The sequence below is a fragment of the Oncorhynchus gorbuscha genome, linkage group LG13 (assembly GCF_021184085.1).
Source record: "Oncorhynchus gorbuscha isolate QuinsamMale2020 ecotype Even-year linkage group LG13, OgorEven_v1.0, whole genome shotgun sequence".
Taxonomy (NCBI): Eukaryota; Metazoa; Chordata; class Actinopteri; order Salmoniformes; family Salmonidae; genus Oncorhynchus; species Oncorhynchus gorbuscha.
In genome coordinates, this window is record NC_060185.1 from 36,116,971 (window position 1) to 36,142,133 (window position 25,163).

The 25,163-nt window shown below is 46.2% G+C and overlaps 1 protein-coding gene across 6 annotated transcripts in view; it reads left to right on the top strand.

Annotated features, from left to right (window-relative positions):
* Positions 1-25,163, top strand: part of LOC123992809 (BCAS3 microtubule associated cell migration factor-like) — a 384,557-nt gene that overhangs the window by 154,458 nt on the left and 204,936 nt on the right. For all 6 annotated transcript variants that reach the window (XM_046294341.1, XM_046294336.1, XM_046294339.1 and 3 more), the window contains 4 exons: positions 8,287-8,411; positions 8,751-8,916; positions 11,256-11,356; positions 20,775-20,875. In XM_046294341.1, the coding sequence (XP_046150297.1) occupies positions 8,287-8,411; positions 8,751-8,916; positions 11,256-11,356; positions 20,775-20,875 (493 nt within the window). The remainder of the gene's footprint in view (positions 1-8,286; positions 8,412-8,750; positions 8,917-11,255; positions 11,357-20,774; positions 20,876-25,163) is intronic.

Genomic DNA, 25,163 nt, shown 5'->3' on the forward strand with positions numbered 1-25,163 from the left:
AGAGAAAAGGTCGAGAGAGTGACTGGAAGAGAAATCGTAGAGAGTGACTGGAAGAGAAAAGGTTGAGAGAGTGTGACTGGAAGAGAAAACGTAGAGAGAGAGTGACTGGAAGAGAAAACGTAGAGAGAGTGACTGGAAGAGAAAACGTATAGAGAGAGTGACTGGAAGAGGAAATGTAGAGAGTGAGTGACTGGAAGAGAAAACGTAGAGAGTGAGTGACTGGAAGAGGAAATGTAGAGAGAGAGTGACTGGAAGAGAAAACGTAGAGAGAGTGACTGGAAGAGAAAACGTATAGAGAGAGTGACTGGAAGAGAAAACGTATAGAGAGAGTGACTGGAAGAGAAAATGTAGAGAGAGAGTGACTGGAAGAGAAAATGTAGAGATAGATTGACTGAATAAGAAAACGTAAAGAGCGAGTGATTGAATAAGAAAACGTAGAGAGAGAGTGACTGAATAAGAAAACGTAAAGAGAGAGTGACTGAATAAGAAAACGTAGAGAGAGAGTGACTGGAAGAGGAAATGTAGAGAGAGAGTGACTGGAAGAGAAAACGTAGAGAGAGTGACTGGAAGAGAAAACGTAGAGAGAGAGTGACTGGAAGAGAAAACGTAGAGAGAGAGTGACTGGAAGAGAAAACGTAGAGAGAGAGTGACTGGAAGAGAAAACGTAGAGTGAGTGACTGGAAGAGAAAAGGTCGAGAGAGTGTGTCTGGAAGAGAAACGGTCGAGAGAGTGACTGGAAGAGAAAAGGTCGAGAGAGTGACTGGAAGAGAAAAGGTCGAGAGAGTGACTGGAAGAGAAAACGTAGAGAGAGTGACTGGAAGAGAAAAGGTTGAGAGAGTGTGACTGGAAGAGAAAGCGTAGAGAGAGTGACTGGAAGAGAAAATGTAGAGAGAGTGACTGGAAGAGAAAATGTAGAGAGAGAGTGACTGGAAGAGAACTTAGAGAGAGTGACTGGAAGAGGAAATGTAGAGAGAGTGACTGGAAGAGTGACTGGAAGAGAAAATGTAGAGAGAGAGTGACTGGAAGAGAAAACGTAGAGAGAGTGATTGGAAGAGAAAGCGTAGAGAGAGTGACTGGAAGAGAAAATGTAGAGAGAGTGACTGGAAGAGAAAATGTAGAGAGTGACTGAAAGAGAAAATGTCGAGAGAGTGACTGGAAGAGAAAAGGTGGAGAGTGACTGGAAGAGAAAAGGTCGAGAGAGTGACTGGAAGAGAAAAGGTCGAGAGAGTGACTGGAAGAGAAAAGGTCGAGAGAGTGACTGGAAGAGAAAAGGTCGAGAGAGTGACTGGAAGAGAAAAGGTCGAGAGAGTGACTGGAAGAGAAAAGGTCGAGAGAGTGACTGGAAGAGAAATCGTAGAGAGAGTGACTGGAAGAGAAAAGGTTGAGAGAGTGTGACTGGAAGAGAAAACGTAGAGAGAGAGTGACTGGAAGAGAAAAGGTCGAGAGAGTGACTGGAAGAGAACTTCGAGAGAGTGACTGGAAGAGAAAAGGTCGAGAGAGTGACTGGAAGAGAAATCGTAGAGAGAGTGACTGGAAGAGAAAAGGTTGAGAGAGTGTGACTGGAAGAGAAAACGTAGAGAGAGAGTGACTGGAAGAGAAAACGTAGAGAGAGAGTGACTGAAGAGAAAACGTAGAGAGAGAGTGACTGGAAGAGAAAACGTAGAGAGAGAGTGACTGGAAGAGAAAACGTAGAGAGTGAGTGACTGGAAGAGAAAAGGTTGAGAGAGTGTGTCTGGAAGAGAAACGGTCGAGAGAGTGTGTCTGGAAGAGAAACGGTCGAGAGAGTGACTGGAAGAGAAAAGGTCGAGAGAGTGACTGGAAGAGAAAAGGTCGAGAGAGTGACTGGAAGAGAAAACGTAGAGAGAGTGACTGGAAGAGAAAAGGTTGAGAGAGTGTGACTGGAAGAGAAAGCGTAGAGAGAGTGACTGGAAGAGAAAATGTAGAGAGAGTGACTGGAAGAGAAAATGTAGAGAGAGAGTGACTGGAAGAGAACTTAGAGAGAGTGACTGGAAGAGAACTTAGAGAGAGTGACTGGAAGAGGAAATGTAGAGAGAGTGACTGGAAGAGTGACTGGAAGAGAAAATGTAGAGAGAGAGTGACTGGAAGAGAAAACGTAGAGAGAGTGATTGGAAGAGAAAGCGTAGAGAGAGTGACTGGAAGAGAAAATGTAGAGAGAGTGACTGGAAGAGAAAATGTAGAGAGTGACTGAAAGAGAAAATGTCGAGAGAGTGACTGAAAGAGAAAATGTCGAGAGAGTGACTGGAAGAGAAAAGGTTGAGAGAGTGACTGGAAGAGAAAAGGTTGAGAGAGTGACTGGAAGAGAAAAGGTCGAGAGAGTGACTGGAAGAGAAAAGGTCGAGAGAGTGACTGGAAGAGAAAAGGTCGAGAGAGTGACTGGAAGAGAAAAGGTCGAGAGAGTGACTGGAAGAGAAAAGGTTGAGAGTGTGACTGGAAGAGAAAACGTAGAGAGAGAGTGACTGGAAGAGAAAACGTAGAGAGAGAGTGACTGGAAGAGAAAACGTAGAGAGAGAGTGACTGGAAGAGAAAACGTAGAGAGAGAGTGACTGGAAGAGAAAACGTAGAGAGAGAATGACTGGAAGAGAAAACGTAGAGAGTGAGTGACTGGAAGAGAAAAGGTTGAGAGAGTGTGACTGGAAGAGAAACGGTCGAGAGAGTGACTGGAAGAGAAAAGGTCGAGAGAGTGACTGGAAGAGAAAAGGTCGAGAGAGTGACTGGAAGAGAACTTCGAGAGAGTGACTGGAAGAGAAAAGGTCGAGAGAGTGACTGGAAGAGAAATCGTAGAGAGTGACTGGAAGAGAAAAGGTTGAGAGAGTGTGACTGGAAGAGAAAACGTAGAGAGAGAGTGACTGGAAGAGAAAACGTAGAGAGAGTGACTGGAAGAGAAAACGTATAGAGAGAGTGACTGGAAGAGGAAATGTAGAGAGTGAGTGACTGGAAGAGAAAACGTAGAGAGTGAGTGACTGGAAGAGGAAATGTAGAGAGAGAGTGACTGGAAGAGAAAACGTAGAGAGAGTGACTGGAAGAGAAAACGTATAGAGAGAGTGACTGGAAGAGAAAACGTATAGAGAGAGTGACTGGAAGAGAAAATGTAGAGAGAGAGTGACTGGAAGAGAAAATGTAGAGATAGATTGACTGAATAAGAAAACGTAAAGAGCGAGTGATTGAATAAGAAAACGTAGAGAGAGAGTGACTGAATAAGAAAACGTAAAGAGAGAGTGACTGAATAAGAAAACGTAGAGAGAGAGTGACTGGAAGAGGAAATGTAGAGAGAGAGTGACTGGAAGAGAAAACGTAGAGAGAGTGACTGGAAGAGAAAACGTATAGAGAGAGTGACTGGAAGAGAAAACCGTAGAGAGAGAGTGACTGGAAGAGAAAATGTAGAGAGAGAGTGACTGGAAGAGAAAACGTAGAGAGTGAGTGACTGGAAGAGAAACCGTAGAGAGTGAGTGACTGGAAGAGAAAAGGTTGAGAGAGTGACTGGAAGAGAAAAGGTCGAGAGAGTGACTGGAAGAGAAAAGGTCGAGAGAGTGACTGGAATAGAAAACGTAGAGAGTGAGTGACTGGAAGAGAAAAGGTTGAGAGAGTGTGACTGGAAAGAAAAGGTCGAGAGAGTGACTGGAAGAGAAAAGGTCGAGAGAGTGACTGGAAGAGAAAAGGTCGAGAGAGTGACTGGAAGAGAAAAGGTCGAGAGAGTGACTGGAAGAGAACTTCGAGAGAGTGACTGGAAGAGAAAAGGTCGAGAGAGTGACTGGAAGAGAAATCGTAGAGAGAGTGACTGGAAGAGAAAAGGTTGAGAGAGTGTGACTGGAAGAGAAAACGTAGAGAGAGAGTGACTGGAAGAGAAAACGTAGAGAGAGAGTGACTGGAAGAGAAAACGTAGAGAGAGAGTGACTGGAAGAGAAAACGTAGAGTGAGTGACTGGAAGAGAAAAGGTTGAGAGAGTGTGTCTGGAAGAGAAACGGTCGAGAGAGTGACTGGAAGAGAAAAGGTCGAGAGAGTGACTGGAAGAGAAAAGGTCGAGAGAGTGACTGGAAGAGAAAACGTAGAGAGAGTGACTGGAAGAGAAAAGGTTGAGAGAGTGTGACTGGAAGAGAAAGCGTAGAGAGAGTGACTGGAAGAGAAAATGTAGAGAGAGTGACTGGAAGAGAAAATGTAGAGAGAGAGTGACTGGAAGAGAACTTAGAGAGAGTGACTGGAAGAGAACTTAGAGAGAGTGACTGGAAGAGGAAATGTAGAGAGAGTGACTGGAAGAGTGACTGGAAGAGAAAATGTAGAGAGAGAGTGACTGGAAGAGAAAACGTAGAGAGAGTGATTGGAAGAGAAAGCGTAGAGAGAGTGACTGGAAGAGAAAATGTAGAGAGAGTGACTGGAAGAGAAAATGTAGAGAGTGACTGAAAGAGAAAATGTCGAGAGAGTGACTGGAAGAGAAAAGGTGGAGAGAGTGACTGGAAGAGAAAAGGTCGAGAGAGTGACTGGAAGAGAAAAGGTCGAGAGAGTGACTGGAAGAGAAAAGGTCGAGAGAGTGACTGGAAGAGAAAAGGTCGAGAGAGTGACTGGAAGAGAAAAGGTCGAGAGAGTGACTGGAAGAGAAAAGGTCGAGAGAGTGACTGGAAGAGAAATCGTAGAGAGAGTGACTGGAAGAGAAAAGGTTGAGAGAGTGTGACTGGAAGAAAACGTAGAGAGAGAGTGACTGGAAGAGAAAAGGTCGAGAGAGTGACTGGAAGAGAAGAGAGAGTGACTGGAAGAGAAAAGGTCGAGAGAGTGACTGGAAGAGAAATCGTAGAGAGAGTGACTGGAAGAGAAAAAGAGTGTGACTGGAAGAGAAAACGTAGAGAGAGAGTGACTGGAAGAGAAAACGTAGAGAGAGAGTGACTGGAAGAGAAAACGTAGAGAGAGAGTGACTGGAAGAGAAAACGTAGAGAGTGAGTGACTGGAAGAGAAAAGGTTGAGAGAGTGTGTCTGGAAGAGAAACGGTCGAGAGAGTGTGTCTGGAAGAGAAACGGTCGAGAGAGTGACTGGAAGAGAAAAGGTCGAGAGAGTGACTGGAAGAGAAAAGGTCGAGAGAGTGACTGGAAGAGAAAAGGTCGAGAGAGTGACTGGAAGAGAAAAGGTCGAGAGAGTGACTGGAAGAGAAAACGTAGAGAGAGTGACTGGAAGAGAAAAGGTTGAGAGAGTGTGACTGGAAGAGAAAGCGTAGAGAGAGTGACTGGAAGAGAAAATGTAGAGAGAGTGACTGGAAGAGAAAATGTAGAGAGAGAGTGACTGGAAGAGAACTTAGAGAGAGTGACTGGAAGAGAACTTAGAGAGAGTGACTGGAAGAGGAAATGTAGAGAGAGTGACTGGAAGAGTGACTGGAAGAGAAAATGTAGAGAGAGAGTGACTGGAAGAGAAAACGTAGAGAGAGTGATTGGAAGAGAAAATGTAGAGAGAGTGACTGGAAGAGAAAATGTAGAGAGAGTGACTGGAAGAGAAAATGTAGAGAGTGACTGAAAGAGAAAATGTCGAGAGAGTGACTGGAAGAGAAAAGATTGAGAGAGTGACTGGAAGAGAAAAGGTTGAGAGAGTGACTGGAAGAGAAAAGGTCGAGAGAGTGACTGGAAGAGAAAAGGTCGAGAGAGTGACTGGAAGAGAAAAGGTCGAGAGAGTGACTGGAAGAGAAAAGGTCGAGAGAGTGACTGGAAGAGAAAAGGTCGAGAGAGTGACTGGAAGAGAAAAGGTCGAGAGAGTGACTGGAAGAGAAAAGGTCGAGAGAGTGACTGGAAGAGAAATCGTAGAGAGAGTGACTGGAAGAGAAAAGGTTGAGAGAGTGTGACTGGAAGAGAAAACGTAGAGAGAGAGTGACTGGAAGAGAAAACGTAGAGAGAGAGTGACTGGAAGAGAAAACGTAGAGAGAGAGTGACTGGAAGAGAAAACGTAGAGAGAGAATGACTGGAAGAGAAAACGTAGAGAGTGAGTGACTGGAAGAGAAAAGGTTGAGAGAGTGTGACTGGAAGAGAAACGGTCGAGAGAGTGACTGGAAGAGAAAAGGTCGAGAGAGTGACTGGAAGAGAAAAGGTCGAGAGAGTGACTGGAAGAGAAAAGGTCGAGAGAGTGACTGAAAGAGAAAAGGTTGAGAGAGTGTGACTGGAAGAGAAAGCGTAGAGAGACTGGAAGAGAAAATGTAGAGAGAGTGACTGGAAGAGAAAATGTAGAGAGAGAGTGACTGGAAGAGAAAACTTAGAGAGAGTGACTGGAAGAGAAAATGTAGAGAGAGTGACTGGAAGAAATAAGGGAGAGCGAGACAGAGGGAAGGCGGAGTAAGAAGGAATCAGTGTGCTGTGTTGGCTGACCCCTGGCCGTCCGACAGAGGTTCTGCATGTTTTCATAGCTCTGTATCTCCTGGACACGCTGACAGACAGACAGTCGGACAGATGGACAGAACCGAGGAGGCAAGAGGGATGTAGAGTTAGCCAAGGCAATATCCTGACATAGTCTTATCTCTCCATCTCTCCTCTGCTTCCATGGCTTACTGTAGATATTTGGTTATCCAGCCTCACCCTCACTCTCTCTCTCCAACACTAATAAATACACAGCCAGTAACGCTGTCTAGAGCACCCCCCGTTCTACCCAGAAACATCCTTCACACGGTGTCGGCTAAACAAAGACCTCAACATCTCCCCCACGTCCAGGGAGTAATTTACGAGCTGCTGACAGTTTGAAGGGAAGAGGAGGAGGGAGAGTTGAGGCCCACAACAGGTCATTCAACACCTGTTAGTGTGTCACTGAGGCTGAGAGGCCAAGAAGAGTTCAAGTACTGGACAGTATGCCATCACACTGGATTAAATTGAACAGCTTTGGGTACATAGTATAGAAAATATTTGAGAAAAGTATATCGTAATTATATTTTCTGGTTATTTTGAAGTTAATTGTTGAATATTACATAATTTAATTATATAGAATTTTCGTGTTCCAAAATGTTGGACTATGTGTGTGTACAGTTGGTTGTGCATGTTCAAGCGGGCTGGCGTGAGTTTGTGTATGTGTTAGTGAGGTCTTCGTGGTTAGATCAGAGGTGAACCTCTCCTGTGGGACTGTGTTAGTGTCAGACTGTGTTAGTGTGTCAGACTGTGTCAGGCCCTTCAGCCTCCATCCCTTCCTCCGGGGGTTTTACTGTCCACCTTGGTTATAGAGCTGGACAATAATACCAGGCTGCTCCGCTACTGTTCTCTGATCAATAGCATATGCAGCCCTGTCACCATACTGAACCTTTCCTGTGTTCTCTTTCATCCAAATGGTCCTGACATGTCTGAATAATCCAATAACTCCCAATAAATTCTCTCAAACGTCTAACTCAAAGTGAGACTGGGGGAAGCAGCTGGAAGACTAGCAGCATCCGAGGCACGTGTTCAAGCAAGTGATAACCATTATGGCATCCTCAAGTATTCGCTGAAACTTTTTTCTATTCATGTGTGTTTGTGTGTGTGCGTGGCACATGTGTATTAGTGTGTGGACACACATACACAAACACACACACAGTACAGTACAGTCCATGGTCAGGCCAACCTGTAATGGTTTGAGTGTACATGGCGTGCTTCATGACTAAAGGAAGGATGTAATCAACTAGCAGCACATGCAACACAGGCTTTAAAATACCATGGACATCCTCTACAGAGCTGCAGTCCTGATCGACCGGCATGGGAATACACACACACACACGCTATGCCGTTCAGACTGCGGGAACCCTGTATTGAATGAGGGAGGAAATATCCTGTATTAGGTCTAATGATGTTTTTAATATGCTGAATAGTAAAGACCAGTACATAAATAATTTGTTCAGACACGAGCACAGTGAAATTGGAGACAATTCAGAGCAAATATATATATTTTGCTACCAATGTACTTCATTTTAAGTCGCCGTCATCTATTTATTTTGCTACATTGCCTGAAGTGTAATTGTGTTAAAAGCTTGGCTTGTTTTCTGTTCACAGATGTGGCAGTGTTTGAACTTAATATCTCAAACCAGATTTGGCATCATTCTCACTACAACATTTGGCAACAATTCTCTCTCCTCATTCTTTCTTTAACTACAGCTTTAGTTCATCTAACAACTCAAACCGCCAGCCTTTATCTTCTCTTAGAGGAGTACCCTGTGTCTGTGTCCCCTCGGCTGGGCTCTCCTACCCACTCACTCTCTCTCTCTCTCTCTCTCTCTCTCTCTCTCTCTCTCTCTCTCTCTCGCTCTCTCTCGCTCATTCTCTCTCTCGCTCTTTTTCTCCCCCCCTGCAGCAAAGCCAAGCCTCTCCCTCAGATCTCCCCCAGTAAGTCCAGTGGAGGAGAGTTCTGTGTGGCTGCTGTCTTTGCTGCCTCACGCTCATGGTACATGACCAACCCCAACATGAAGAGAGAGAAAGGTGAGGGGCTGTAAAGGCTCATCATTAGATCCCACTAGTGCATTAGTATCCTAGCTGTTTCCCCCAAAACCATCATCACACTAAAACACTTTCATTTTGTTTTCATTTGGTCATTTAATAGTTCAAAATCTGTTGGAGAATCGTAAATACCATTGTCCTGGAAACTTTGCTTTGGGTGTCAACCCCTCTTAGCCCCCTGTGTAGACGCAACATTAAGGTCAGGGAAGTAGGAACCCACTCAGTGAGATGCTGGGCATAGTAGACAAAACACTTAGCTAAGTCACAACAACGTGCTCCTCTTACTCCGTAACGTTGACCTGTTGACCTCCTGTTACTCAGACCAGTCCAGCCGGTCAGTGGTGGAGTCCCTCTACATCCTCAGTTGCTATGGCACCCTGGTGGAGCACGTCCTGGAGCCTCGGCCAATCAGCACGGCCCAGAAGATCAGCGATGACACACCCCTGGAGCTCAACACATGTCCACGGGCCTGCTGGAGCCTGGCCAGGTAACTGACCCTTCCTAACACACACGTACACACGTACACACGTACACACGTACACACGTACACACGTACACACACACACACACACACACACACACACACACACACACACACACACACACACACACACACACACACACACACACACACACACACACACACACACACACACACACACACACACACACACACACACACACACGTGGCGGTCAGTGCAGTTTAAGATTAGGGAGGACATTTTTTTTAATGAGCAATGCCTTATTTCTATTACATCATATTGAATAACTGCCATTTATATTCCATTCATCCAGTTCAATGTAACATCGATAGGTTTAGGCTGCTACATGATACTCTAATTTTCCTATACCCATCATGAAGTTGCAACAACCTAGCTAGCCTATGAATGAAACTTTACAACGTAGGTGCACACAGGTCGAGAGATAAATTTAAGATGACAGTGACACATTCCATACCGCCTCGCACACTCGCATCTAGCATATCTAATCATAACCATCTAGCATATCTAATAATAATCATCTAGCATATCTAATAATAACCATCTAGCATATCTAATCATAATCATCTAGCATATCTAATAATAATCATCTAGCATATCTAATAATAACCATCTAGCATATCTAATCATAATCATCTAGCATATCTAATCATAATCATCAGCCTACATTGTTGTCCCCATATTAGCTAAAGTACCATCCTAATCAACATGGCTAATAGAACTCATGCGTTAGTAAACCCGCTACAATTATGCTGTAACATGTATAGTCACTAAGCAGTTACACCGGCGGTCCCCGGTGGCAATACATTAATAAAACCAAAAGCTCACTTTTACTTGGAAGAGTTCTAGTGTTGTGTTGGATGGTCATAGCCAGCTAGCTAACATAGAATCCTTCTGTTTGAGCCGGGTGTTTAAGTAACTGAACTAGCCAGCTGCATTTGCTAGCTAAGGAAGTGAAACTGAAAAAAATTTACGCTCTTGCTTGTCCTTCATTTTTGAGAAATGAATTTGTTGAAAACAGTTCAGCTATTGTCCTTCTCTCTCTTTGAGTCAACTACTCACCACATGTTATGCACTGCAGTGCTAGCTAGCTGTAGCTTATGCTTTCAGTACTAGATTCATTCTCTGATCCTTTGATTGGGTGGACAACGTGTCAGTTCATGCTGCAAAAGCTCTGATAGGTTGGAGGATGTCCTCCGCAAGTTGTCATAGTTACTGTGTAAGTCTATGGAAGGAGGTGAGAACCATGAGCCTCCTAGGTTTCCTATTGAAGGCAATGTACCCAGAGGAGGACAGAAGCTAGCTGTCCTCCGGCTACACCATGGTGCTACCCTACAGTGTGCTGTTGAGGCTACTGTAGACCTTCATTGCAAAACAGTGTGTTTTAATCCATTTGGTGACGTGAATATATTTCAGTATAGTTTTATCTAAAAAGGATAACTTTCAATGTTTTAAAATGCATCTCTTTATGAAATTCACTGAGGAGGATGGTCCTCCCCTTCCTTCTCTGAGGAGCCTCCACTGACACACACACACACACACACACACACACACACACACACACACACACACACACACACACACACACACACACACACACACACACACACACACACACACACACACACACACACACACACACACACACACACACACACACACACACAGTTTTCCCCACTCTGTTAAACTGTGGTTCATGTTATGAAGATTTACATACAGTAATATATTGTACAGTTATACAGTTGTGTGTGTGTGTGATTTATACAGTAGTGTGTGTGACATTATCATAGTAAACTGCTTTTTTTATAGGAGTCATATATGTTCTAACATATTGTATGTATAACCTAGTTATAAAAGAATATTGGATACAGTGAAAACATATTATGCTGCAGAATCCCATTCATCCTTGTCAAATGAGCAGCTGGAACCAGATATAAAGTTCTGCTGCTGTGGCCCAGTTCTCTGTGATCAGACTACCGCTATGTAGGACAAAACACATGTGATGTTCATGTTGTACACTACAGTACTGTATGTAACTACTATAGTATACACACCTTCATATGTTATATCTGTCTCTGTACTGCCAGGCTCCAGGGACCACAGTTTATTTACACCCAGCAGGGGCACTGCTCTATACATCTGGCCCTCAATCTGCAGCCTTTGTTTGACCAGAGCTCTATTTTGTAATTGTGGATCACCAAAAGGGTCCTGAATGGTTAAAAGTAGTGCACTAGGGTGAATAGGGTGCCATTTGGGACACCTCCTGATATTTTCGTCTCTGTAATTGAGTTGTGTGTTTCTCTCCTATGTTGTTTGGTTGTTACAGGACTCCACTGTGGAATGAGCTGCAGCCTCCCTTTCTCTCCAACCACCCTCTGGTGCTGGCCTCTGACCTGGTGCAATATTACCAATACCTCCTGGCTGGATGTGAGTATTATACACTGTGTGTGTGTACTCTTCTCTGTATGTGTATATAAGTACTCGTTGTACGTGTGTGTGTGTGTGTACCAAGCTCCATTAGACCTGTGCCAGAGCTGAAGGACTCTCTATGGGAGATTGTCTTCACCCACTTATTGGTGACATGCTGAGGAGTAGGACCCTTTCAGTCATCCTCCATTACTTCCCTGTTCCCTTGTTGGATCTCCACTGAGGGTTTTACATCTTTCCATCACTCCATCTGACTAGTGCTCTGGTCTCCGATCCCTTATCACACTAACTGTCAGCTTTCCATCACTCCATCTGAGTAGTGCTCTGGTCTCAGATCCCTTATCACACTAACTGTCAGCTTTCCATCACTCCATCTGAGTAGTGCTCTGGTCTCAGATCCCTTATCACACTAACTGTCAGCTTTCCATCACTCTATCTGAGTAGTGCTCTGGTCTCAGATCCCTTATCACACTAACTGTCAGCTTTCCATCACTCCATCTGAGTAGTGCTCTGGTCTCAGATCCCTTATCACACGAACTGTCAGCTTTCCATCACTCCATCTGACTAGTGCTCTGGTCTCAGATCCCTTATCACACGAACTGTCAGCTTTCCATCACTCCATCTGACTAGTGCTCTGGTCTCAGATCCCTTATCACACTAACTGTCAGCTTTCCATCACTCCATCTGAGTAGTTCTCTGGTCTCAGATCCCTTATCACACGAACTGTCAGCTTTCCATCACTCCATCTGAGTAGTGCTCCGGTCTCAGATCCCTTATCACACGAACTGTCAGCTTTCCATCACTCCATCTGAGTAGTGCTCTGGTCTCAGATCCCTTATCACACGAACTGTCAGCTTTCCATCACTCCATCTGAGTAGTGCTCCGGTCTGTCAGCTTTCCATCACTCCATCTGAGTAGTGCTCCGGTCTGTCAGCTTTCCATCACTCCATCTGACTAGTGCTCTGGTCTCAGATCCCTTATCACACGAACTGTCAGCTTTCCATCACTCCATCTGAGTAGTGCTCCGGTCTCAGATCCCTTATCACACGAACTGTCAGCTTTCCATCACTCCATCTGAGTAGTGCTCCGGTCTCAGATCCCTTATCACACTAACTGTCAGCTTTCCATCACTCCATCTGAGTAGTGCTCCGGTCTGTCAGCTTTCCATCACTCCATCTGAGTAGTGCTCTGGTCTCAGATCCCTTATCACACTAACTGTCAGCTTTCCATCACTCCATCTGAGTAGTGCTCTGGTCTCAGATCCCTTATCACACTAACTGTCAGCTTTCCATCACTCCATCTGAGTAGTGCTCTGGTCTCCGATCCCTTATCACATGAACTGTCAGCTTTCCATCACTCCATCTGAGTAGTGCTCTGGTCTCAGATCCCATATCACACTAACTGTCAGCTTTCCATCACTCCATCTGAGTAGTGCTCCGGTCTGTCAGCTTTCCATCACTCCATCTGAGTAGTGCTCTGGTCTCAGATCCCTTATCACACTAACTGTCAGCTTTCCATCACTCCATCTGAGTAGTGCTCTGGTCTCAGATCCCTTATCACACTAACTGTCAGCTTTCCATCACTCCATCTGAGTAGTGCTCTGGTCTCCGATCCCTTATCACATGAACTGTCAGCTTTCCATCACTCCATCTGAGTAGTGCTCTGGTCTCAGATCCCATATCACACTAACTGTCAGCTTTCCATCACTCCATCTGAGTAGTGCTCCGGTCTGTCAGCTTTCCATCACTCCATCTGAGTAGTGCTCTGGTCTCAGATCCCTTATCACACTAACTGTCAGCTTTCCATCACTCCATCTGAGTAGTGCTCTGGTCTCCGATCCCTTATCACATGAACTGTCAGCTTTCCATCACTCCATCTGAGTAGTGCTCTGGTCTCAGATCCCTTATCACACTAACTGTCAGCTTTCCATCACTCCATCTGAGTAGTGCTCCGGTCTGTCAGCTTTCCATCACTCCATCTGAGTAGTGCTCTGGTCTCAGATCCCTTATCACACTAACTGTCAGCTTTCCATCACTCCATCTGAGTAGTGCTCTGGTCTCAGATCCCTTATCACATGAACTGTCAGCTTTCCATCACTCCATCTGAGTAGTGCTCTGGTCTCAGATCCCTTATCACACTAACTGTCAGCTTTCCATCACTCCATCTGAGTAGTGCTCTGGTCTCAGATCCCTTATCACACTAACTGTCAGCTTTCCATCACTCCATCTGAGTAGTGCTCCGGTCTGTCAGCTTTTCATCCGTTCTGTTCCATCTGTACGGCACTTTGAATCAAGCCTTTGTCACTGTATGTCTCTTTGTCTATCTCCTCTGAACAAGTCAGCATCACAACGCTAACAGCTCAACCAACTCCACTCAACTCATTCAAATGAAGCCAATTAGCCAGCCTCCAAACTCCTCCTAACTCAATAACAAGTACAAAGAGCACCAAGCACTTTAGGTTGAGATGTGAAAGGCTGTGGAGGCTGGAGATGGCAGAAGGAAGAAGACGACAACTCTGGGGGGCAGAGTGCACACGGATGGCCACACATTTAATTTATCCTCCGTTTCAGTGTGCGTTGTTGCATTAGCTGCATAATCATAAACATAAATCAGTAATTAGCTCCTGAAGTGCCGTTGGGGCAAATCCCCTTCTCCTCCCGTGTGCCTGTTCTTCTGTGTCCTCTATTCTACGCTAAATTGTCTGCTTCCCAAATGGCACCCTATTCCCTACTTAGTGCATTACTTTTGAGCAGGGCCCCATGGTCAACTGTAGTGCACTATAGGGAATGGGGTGCCATTTGGGACGCAGACGTTCTCCCAGTGCTCAGGGCTGAGCGGGTAGGATATTTTCTCAAATTAGTTCCAATAGTCCTTTCTAGTGTCAGAGCGATGAAGTCAAGTTGGTGTGACGGGTCGGGCAGCGGGCATCGGCGCTGGGTTTAGTGTGACTCTGTCCTGCGAGAAGGCATAATGATTTAGTCTCAGTGCTCTCTCACATTTAGCTCTAATTAGTGATGGACAAAATATCACCGCCTGCCCCACCTCGTCTGTCCCTCCCTTGCCCCCGTTCCTCCTGCCAGCCAAGCAGCACCAACCCTAATGCACTCACACACCCAGGTCAATACAATATGCACATCATTTGTCGTCTTGTACTTCTTCTACCCATCGTTCTGCTCTGCCCCCGGGTCGTTTCCTGCATGCTGCTACGGCTCATGGAGTGCCATCTTTCATTCCTCCACTTTGCACCCGAGCATCGACTGAAAGTTCTGTTTCACAACACGGTGCCTCCTCTCAGCCCGCCAGAGATTGGCTGGGCAGAGAGGGAGTGATCCAGGGCGGGCGATCTGACCCCGGAATGCATTATGCTACACTACAGGACACACACACACACACACACACACACACACACACACACACACACACACACACACACACACACACACACACACACACACACACACACACACACACACACACACACACACACACACACACACACACACACACACACACACACACACACACACACACACACACACACACACACACACACACACACAGTTGGCTCTGTGGGCCTCTGCATAAAGATCAGGGCTTATGAAGGGAGAAGCTGCTACTCTCCTCCCTGCTCCGGTACAAACTACACTATCAGGGTCTAGTTTACATAGTAGTACATACTACCCCAAACGTCAACAACCAGAAGGACATAGTGACGGGAGGAAAAAGAGAAAGGGTTAGGAAGAAAGCGAAAGAGACCGAGACAAAGCGAGAGGGAGAGAAACGGAGATGGATGAAAGAAAAGTATCAAAGATAAAGACGGAGAGGGGTATGATTAATCACGGGCCCCTTTTAGATCTGCAAATGAGTCTGTGTATTCAGGGACCTAGCTGGGTTCCACAACCTTCTAGAGCATGGGGTTAGAGGGTTTACATGTTGTGTGATTGACAGCAACTGCTCTCTCTATATTGGATGACCGGTGTGATTAAAAATGCATGTTGCTGTGGAGGGAGGGATGGAGCTCATGCCAGCCTAGCCGGAGAGGAGCCTCGCAGGCTGGTGATAAAAGCAGCGGTGGCGCCACTTCATGGTCACTATCTCCACCTGTCCATCTGCCCAGCCCACTGGCACCGCTCTGGGCCCACTCTGCTCTGGGCCCGCTCTGCTCTGGGCCACAGCCGGGTAAACAGCAGCCCCACCACACTGCTGGGGATGATAAGAGACCGAGAGAGAAGTGCACACAGACGCACAAAACACACACACACACACTCACAGATAGACACACACACACACACTAACACATACACACAGACACACAGACAGAGACACAGAGACAGAGAGATATGAAGAGGCGATAAGGAAGAAGAGCTGGCCTCATAAATGCTGTCTCAGTCCAGCTTTGATGGCTCAGGGAATCCTCACTGTGGTGTGGATTGCTCAATAAGCCAGTTAGGAGAAACAGAGACCCTTTTCATTCTAAAAGGCCCAAAATGAATGAATGAATAGGGCCAATTTGTGTTGCCCTGAGGTGTCAGAGTAGATTTAATCCTGCGGTCGGATCCCTTAGAATAACACCACCACACGATTGATGAATGTGAGGCTTTTTTCCGTCCTTATTTGCAGCATTCATTCCTGAAATTCAGGGCATATTTTCCCACCTCTGGTCTTGATGTTTTTTGAAGCGAGGGGGCTGTATTTACATAGCTGTCTGTCGTGTGTGTGTTCAGACACCTCTTCCCCGGCCGCAAGACTTCGCCGAGGCAAACATGGCGTGAATAATTTACCTCCCTGCTCTTCTGGCTGGCTCCTCTGTGTTCTCTGAGTAGGCTAGGCACCTCAGTGGTGGCTGCGCTGGTGCTTTTAGGCCCTGGTCTCCCCCTAGTTTCAAGTTTTGTTAGTGGTATATACTAGAGGTCGACCGATTAATCGGAACGGCCGATATATTAGGGCCGATTTCAAGTTTTCATAACAATCGGAAATCTGTATTTTTGGGCGCCGATTTGCGGATTTAAAAAAAATAATAATAATTAATAAATAAAAATAATAATAAAAAATGTATACCTTTATTTAACTAGGCAAGTCAGTTAAGAACACATTCTTAGTTTCAATGACGGCCTAGGAACGGTGGGTTAACTGCCTCGTTCGGGGGCAGAACGACAGATTTTCACCTTGTCAGCTCGGGGGATCCAATCTTGCAACCATACAGTTAACTAGTCCAACGCAATAACGACCTGCCTCTCTCTCATTGCACTCCACAAGGAGACTGCCTGTTATGCGAATGCAGTAAGCCAAGGTAAGTTGCTAGCTAGCATTAAACCTATAAAAAACAATCAATCATAATCACTAGTTAACTACACATGGTTGATGTTATTACTAGATATTATCTAGCGTGTTCTGCGGTGCATATAATCAGACTGAGCATACAAGTATCTAAGTATCTGACTGAGCGGTGGTAGGCAGAAGGAGGCGCGTAAACATTCATTCAAACAGCACTTTCGTGCGTTTTTGCCAGCAGCTCTTCATTGTGCGTCAAGCATTGCGCTGTTTATGACTTCAAGCCTATGTAACCGAAGTGAAATGGCTAGCTAGTTAGCGCATGCTAATCGCGTTTCAAACGTCACTCGCTCTGAGCCTTCTAGTAGTTGTTCCCCTTGCTATGCATGGGTAACGCTGCTTCGAGGGTGGCTGTTGTCGTTGTGTTGCTGGTTTGAGTCCAGGGAGGAGCGATGAGAGGGACGGAAGCTATACTGTTACACTGGCAATACTATAAGAACATCCAATAGTCAAAGGTTCATGAAATACAAATGGTATAGAGGGAAATAGTCCTATAATTGTTCTTACCTGGGAATATTGAAGACTCATGTTAAAAGGAACCACCAGCTTTCATATGTTCTCATGTCCTGAGCAAGGAACTGAAACGTCAGCTTTCTTACAAAGCACATATTGCACTTTTACTTTCTTCTCCAACACTTTGTTTTTGCATTATTTAAACCAAATTGAACATGTTTCAGTATTTGCTTGAGGCTAAATTGATTTTATTGATGTATTATATTAAGTTAAAATAAGTGTTCATTCAGTATTGTTGTAATTGTCATTATTAAAAATAAAACAATTGTCCGATTACTCGGTATCGGCTTTTTTGGTCCTCCAAATAATCGGTATCGGCGTTGAAAAATCATAATCGGTCGCTATATACAGTATACACATGGTATACACTGTCCAACGAAATGCTTACTTGCAAGTTCCTTCTTGACAATGCAACAACAATAAATATTAAAAGATAACAATACGAATATAAAGTCTAGCCCCTAGCTTCCTTTCATAATGTAGTAACTGGCGGCTGGCTGTCTCCTAGGCCTTCCACCATGGCGTCGTCAATCACCGCTAATTGGCTGAGTGAGAGACTTCCGAGGCCGGCAGGAGCTGACCTTAACCGCCGGGCGGTTTGGGAAAGAGAAAGTGGGAAAGGATCAGCCCTGGACAAGCAAGCCTTATCAGATTGTGACATTATCCCAACGGGCCTAATTGTCAAAAGGAGCTTCCCAAATGAGCTCGAGAGTGACAGAGAGAGAGGTTAGAGGTAGAACGGAAGGGACAGGCCAGGCAACTAGACAATGAGGCTGACCACCACTGAACATATCAGATCATTAGTCGTATCTCTCCCCAGAGATCAGCCCTTGCCCTGAGGTCAGCAGTCAGCCTGGATCAATACCTGGCCCTGCTTTGTTCTGGGTCTGCTCACTATACCTGCTGTTACTGCTACCTGCATCCGTCAGACAACTCACTCTGTCTGAAATTGCACACTATTCCGGATATAGTGCACTACTTTTGACCAGTGAACTATATAGGTACTAGGGTGCTATATTGTACGCACCCCTGCACTACCTACTGCTACTGGCCTTGACCAGGCCACTCACTGAGTCTCTCCTCTGGTCAGCAGAACTAGACCACATCCTCTCAGAGCCACAGAGACACAGGCTCTTTAAGGTCGCTTAGGAAAGGTTTTAAAATCACTTGTTTTCAGATTTGCCTGGTAAACACCACCAATTATGATTTTTTCTACTTGTTAGGAATGGTTATAATAGTCATTTCAGATGGTAATCTTTGCTATCAACCATCACTAAAACAAATACGCCGCCTTGTGATGATTAATTAGTACACTGTTTTCACATTGTGTTGTCACTGGACTGAAACGTTTTCGTGCATGTTATGGCACTTCCCTATTGAAGGTAGAGTAGAGCTCTGTTTGCTAACACCCCCCCGATGATTATAGGGAGATTTGGGCACTCATTTGCATATCATTAAACTAATGTCATATACAGTGTCAACGTTTATGATCACTGTGTTTAATGTACAGTTACAAGATGACATGTCGTCACACCCTGAGTTGTCCTGAACAGAATGGTCCTGTGTTTGTTTATTGTGAAGAGAATTTGCAGCTGATCACACGTCTGAATGCACTCATGACTCCTGTCAATGCTCACCAATATTGTAGAACTTAGCCAGTCATGTTGGCAATAGAACAAGCTTTCAAATGATGCCCACCTGACCCAGAGTGCTATTTCTAATGTGTTGTTTTGGGATTGCATAAGGAACAACAGTAATTGTGACACAGTAATGGGTGGGGGTGCCGGGTTTTGTTTTAGTAACTCAACGGCACAGCTAGGAGAGCTTAAAAAAAGCACCTATAGTGTGAAGACACTTCTTTGAGTCATAAAAGTGCAATGAAATTATTAAGGAACTATGCACTATTTGGAGAGGTGGTTGGAAACTTGGAGACACCAGTTAGTCGTCTCTCTCAAACCCCTGTGATTTGTTCGTCTTATGTTGCACCTATCCTACATTTACCAGGAATATTCTTATGTTACTCAAGGAATGCAGAGTATTTTGTTATCAACAAATTTGGCGAAAAGTACATGTAAAATGCACGTAAAGTCAACAGTGTAATGTTTGGATTCTTGTGTCAGGTGAACTGTTGTCCTCAACTTTTCGTATAATAAATGTTCCCATAATTAGCAAACTCTTACCTTTCATTTGCTACCAGGCTTTTGCATTTCAATTGATCCCTATCCATATGGGCTAATTACCATGAGTGTAAAGGGTTAAGAGTCCCTAATGACAGTAAAAACATCAGAACCAATGGCTCTCTGTCGATCTATCTATATATCAATCCAGCCACTCACTCTGGTAGATATGTCTTTAAATGTTTGGTTGGCTCAGTCTGTCTCTATATCCCTGCATTCCCTAATACACACACAACACAAAGAGCCAGGTCTGACTGTGCTTGACCCTTGGGGATGACCATTGCCTCCCCACTCAGGAGCCTGTCCGGCTCTCTCAGGCCAATGGAACCACTCCGCCCCTGTCGCCGTAACCCGATCCAGCCAGCCAGAAACTGCTCCAAAGCATCAATAATTAATTAGGGAACAGCTATTGCCCCCAAGGGGTCATAGAGCAAGAGTAGAGTGGGAGGGAGCGAGAGAGGGATACAGGAAGGAAGGGTAGTAATGATTTTGTTTAATAAGTAACACAAGCAGGCTTTGTTCTTCTGCCATTAGAGAGCAACCTAAGGTATCAAAGGATCTGGCTAGGAACCACACACACCTTCACCACACCCGTCTCTCCAGAGCAGGAGAGAGCAGTGTGGTGCAAGCTTTTAGGGAAACGAGGGCAGCCTTTCTACAGTGGAAGAGGGTCAGTCGAGGTATTTGTTACTGCTGTGTGTGGTGTCAAGCCGACAAGCACATCTCCTTAAGAAGCCTCTCAACACCTGCTCTACCCACGAGAGAGACAGAGAAAAAGCAGGAGAGCGAGGGAGAGAAAAGGCGAGAGAGCGAGGGAGAGAAAAGGCGAGAGAGCGAGGGAGAGAAAAGGCGAGGGAGAGAAGGCTAGAGAGCGAGGGAGAGAAAAGGAGAGAGGGGGCAAAAGAGACAGCAGCGCCTTGTGTGCTCCAGATGAGAACTTGACAACTTTATTAGTCATTCCCACATTAAACAAATTCACCACAGACTGACACGGGATGGGGGGCGCTAGGCCCTGAAGTGCCAGGAGAAAAGACTGATTCTACACTTTAAGCTTCATTCTCCACGCCTGCTTATTCAAGCCTCCAACTACGCCATCTGTCTGGGTGCCTCTCTCTCTGTGCCGCTGACGGGCCTCACACACACGCGCACGCTCACACACACACACAAGCACGTACACACACACACATGTTCTCTCTCACTCACACTTACACATGCTCCTTCACACACTCAGGCACATATATGCCCAAATGCCCTTTTGCTCTCTTTCCTCCCCCCTCTCTCGACTTAACTGAGTGTCAGAGACACTAGACAACAGGAAAAGCTCACGCTGTCTGTCTGTCTCGCTCTCTCGCCCGCCCGCTCTAACAAACACTATCCCCCTCTCTCTGTGTCCACAGTGGTGCCCCCTGGAAGCCCTGGCCCTATCACGCGCCACGAGTCTTATGACAGCCTGACGTCGGACCACAGCGGACAGGAGGACGAGGAGTGGCTCTCACAGGTGAGACGGGCACTGCCCAGCTGGCACCTTTTTGAGTGATAATTGACTCAACGTCATTAAACACACCAGCACTAACAGGTGCTAAGGGGTTGAGGCTCAGTTACTGGTAGAGCATGTTTATTAGTCCACCAGGAATGGATTGAGGAATCCTTCCAATCTATAGCAATATCAAAGCACTTCACATGTCCTATGGTGGCAAGAGAGGGACAGTCACCCCTTCAAGAGCCTATTGCCCAGCAAACTATTTATTTTCTGTGATTAGTGATTCATTTGAAGGAATAAAATGATTTATGAACTGACCTGAACCCTCATTTTTAATATGGTGCAAATATTCCTTTTTGAATATGTTTTTCTAAAGACACATTGAACAGCTAATAATAGTCAAATCATAGTGTAAAAGCAGGTGAGCTTGTTTTACTATTTTGGGCAATTTTCTGGTGTTTTCTGGTGTAAATCTGAGTGGGTGGTACATGTTCAACCTGTTACCCACATATAGAAGGCTAGAGAGGCTTCCATTCCCCCTGTCACGAAGGGACTTATGGCTGATTTAAGATCAGATCGTCAACCCTGTTACTTTATTTGGTGCTTAGTAGGCACACCATTCTTTTTATTTAACCTCTTGAAGTGTTTTTTTTATTAGGTCTTCATGATAGAATGTTACAATTTTGTTGAAATAAAATGTGTTTTCTTTTCACCAAGTTACACTACTCTTAAAAGGCACTCAATTGTTGAAACGACCCAGGAGCTAATAGGTGGATTTTGGACTAAGTGGCTCTTGACTGCTGGACTCTTTGTCTTTGTCCAGCAGTGCATGATGCCACATTGAAATATTACATTTGAATCTAATACCAAATAGTGGCCTTTTTGGCACTGAGTACTGCTGTGAGATGTGGTTTGGAGGGATATATGGTTGGGATATGTAGCGTTACAGATAGATTGGCTTGGTTAACCCTTCATGTCTGAAGCCTGATCTCTGCAGGTATCCATCACATTTCCCCATCAATCATTTCTTGCCATATATAATGGATTTGGGTAAATGTATCCCACTTAGCCTGTGGTTTCCTTGCGGTTAGTAGCTACTGATAGTGTTGCTGGGAGCCAAACCAACTACCGTAACTACTGTCTATCTACCAGCTCCTGCACCAAAACTACTGACGCTTGGCTTGATTTACGCTCGCTCTCTGCTATTATTAGTCTTTGTAAATGGAGTTTGGCAGCCAGGCCACTAGAGGGAGTTGTGCTGTTTTGGTACAGCTTCAAACTGCCAAGCAGTGATGGGGGACACGGCGTTATGGGGGGCACGGCGTTATGGGGGACACGGCGTTATGGTGTTGTCTGTCAGACAAAGTTGTTAAGCCAAGGTTCTGACTTATTGCACTCAACAAAGTTACCACAAGACTTTGTCGGTTGTCGCAGTGCTATCCTCAGGAAACAGCACGGTGTATTTTCAATGACACTAATTCTGACACTTAATAGCTCCTGTAAATCATTGGATGAGGCTCCTCCGGTTTATCCCAACACACTTACCTCGTCGCCTTTCAAATTCAAATCTGAAATGGCACTGGAAGACAAGAATGGTCTTGATCCATTCTAGACACAAACCCTCTAAGGTCATGCTGTCAGTTTCTTTCTGTTCTGTACAATAGTCTGGAGGATAAATAGTGAAACATGTATAGTATGATGATAATGGCTAGATTGAGTTAGAGCAGCGCTGTCTTGTGGATGTCATTAAATCAGATCCCTTCATTAGATTATCAGCAGTGTTCAGAATCAGATGAGTCTGCAGGTTTCTAATGCAACTCCTCATTGTGACCCTTGGTGTGTGTCGTCCGTCTGGGCGCTGTATGTAGCACGACTTAGGAGACATTACTTGTGTCCCAAATGGCCCCCTATTCCCTTTATAGTGCACTACTTTTGACCAGGGCCCATAGAGATCTGGTCAGAAGTAGTACACTATTTAGGGAGTAGGGGGGCATTTGGGATATAGTTTGTGCGTAATAGTGTAAGTGGCTCTCAGGTCCATCAGATGACAACAATGCCTGAATCAACCCCACAGATTCCCCCTTATCCTCCTGGTTTCAATACCCCTCCATCAGGTTAGGCTCTGACGGTCATGCCACATTCTATTGGGTTATTGCAGTATCGACCAGGCCTCTGGAGACTGGACTATAATTCTCTCCCTCTTCCACCTCCTGTGCTATACAGTGACTTCATATCAGACGTCCCTGAGCAGTTATATCAACAGTCCATTGGTGTTTCTGTGAGCTCTACATAACTCTGTTATAACTTGTATTGTCAGGCACAGTATGTCAGGACAGGGTGCGACAGACCGACAGGAGGACAGAGACAAGGAGAGCTGGGCATGACCGACAGATAGACAGGAGGGCAGAGACAAGGAGAGCTGGGCATGACAGACAGATAGACAGGAGGGCAGAGACATGGAGAGCTGGGCATGACAGACAGATAGACAGGAGGGCAGAGACATGGAGAGCTGGACATGACAGACAGATAGACAGGAGGGCAGAGACATGGAGAGCTGGGCATGACAGACAGATAGACAGGAGGGCAGAGACATGGAGAGCTGGGCATGACAGACAGATAGACAGGAGGGCAGAGACGAGGAGAGCTGGGCATGACAGACAGATAGACAGGAGTGCAGAGACATGGAGAGCTGGGCATGACAGACAGATAGACAGGAGGGCAGAGACAGCTGGAGAGCTGGGCAGGAGGGCAGAGACGGAGAGCTGGGCATGACAGACAGATGACAGGAGGGCAGAGGAGAGCTGGGCATGACAGGGACAGGAGGGCAGAGACGAGGAGAGCTGGGCATGACAGACAGATAGACAGGAGGGCAGAGACAGGAGAGCTGGGCATGACAGACCGATAGACAGGAGGGCAGAGACTGGAGAGCTGGGCATGACAGACAGATAGACAGGAGGGCAGAGACATGGAGAGCTGGGCATGACAGACCGATAGACAGGAGGGCAGAGACATGGAGAGCTGGGCATGACAGACAGATAGACAGGAGGGCAGAGACGAGGAGAGCTGGGCATGACAGACCGATAGACAGGAGGGCAGAGACATGGAGAGCTGGGCATGACAGACAGATAGACAGGAGGGCAGAGACGAGGAGAGCTGGGCATGACAGACCGATAGACAGGAGGGCAGAGACATGGAGAGCTGGGCATGGCAGACAGATAGACAGGAGGGCAGAGACGAGGAGAGCTGGGCATGACAGACCGATAGACAGGAGGGCAGAGACATGGCAGACAGATAGGAGAGCTGGGCATGGCAGACAGATAGACAGGAGGGCAGAGACGAGGAGAGCTGGGCATGACAGACCGATAGACAGGAGGGCAGAGACGAGGAGAGCTGGGCATGGCAGACAGATAGACAGGAGGGCAGAGACGAGGAGAGCTGGGCATGACAGACCGATAGACAGGAGGGCAGAGACGAGGAGAGCTGGGCATGGCAGACCGATAGACAGGAGGGCAGAGACATGGAGAGCTGGGCATGGCAGACAGATAGACAGGAGGGCAGAGACGAGGAGAGCTGGGCATGACAGACAGATAGACAGGAGGGCAGAGGAGGGGAGAGGAGAGGGCAACATCTGGCCCTGCGCCCCGACACTGATGAGAACCATGGCATCTGTTTATCTCTGGGGCTGGGCGACACTGATGGTGTTAACTGGCGAGTACACACACACACACTGAAATCCTCCTCCCTCCCCCTCTCTGTGGCCTAATTTACACAGCTGTGCCAGGCCACGTGTCACACACACACACACCACGGACGTATTACGAGACCCTAAGCTGTCACCCCTGTCTTGGCTCTTTCACTGCCAAGTAGACATGAGAGAGAGGGACGGAGTGTGGAAGAAGGAGAGTCTGTTAAATAAAGAGAAAACTGAAGTATTGTGAGAAGCTCTTAGTGAGGAAGAAAGTTGGATAGGGCAGATGGAGGAGAGGGAATGAGGGAGAGGGGGAGGGAATGGGGAGAGGAGAGGGAATGAGGGAGGGGGGAGGAGAGGGCGGAGTGAGGAGGAAATGGGGGAGAGGAGAGGTCGAGAGGGAATTGGGCAGAAGGGAGAGGGAATGAGGGAGAGGGAAGAGGGAATGGGGCGTGAGGGAGAGGGCTAGAGGGAATGGGGCAGAAGGGAGAGGGAATGAGGGCAGAGGGAATGGGGCAGAAGGGAGAGGGAATGAGGGAGAGGGCAGAGGGAATGGGGCGGAGGGAGGGGCTAGAGGGAATGGGGCAGAGGGAGAGGAATGAGGGGAGAGGGAATGGG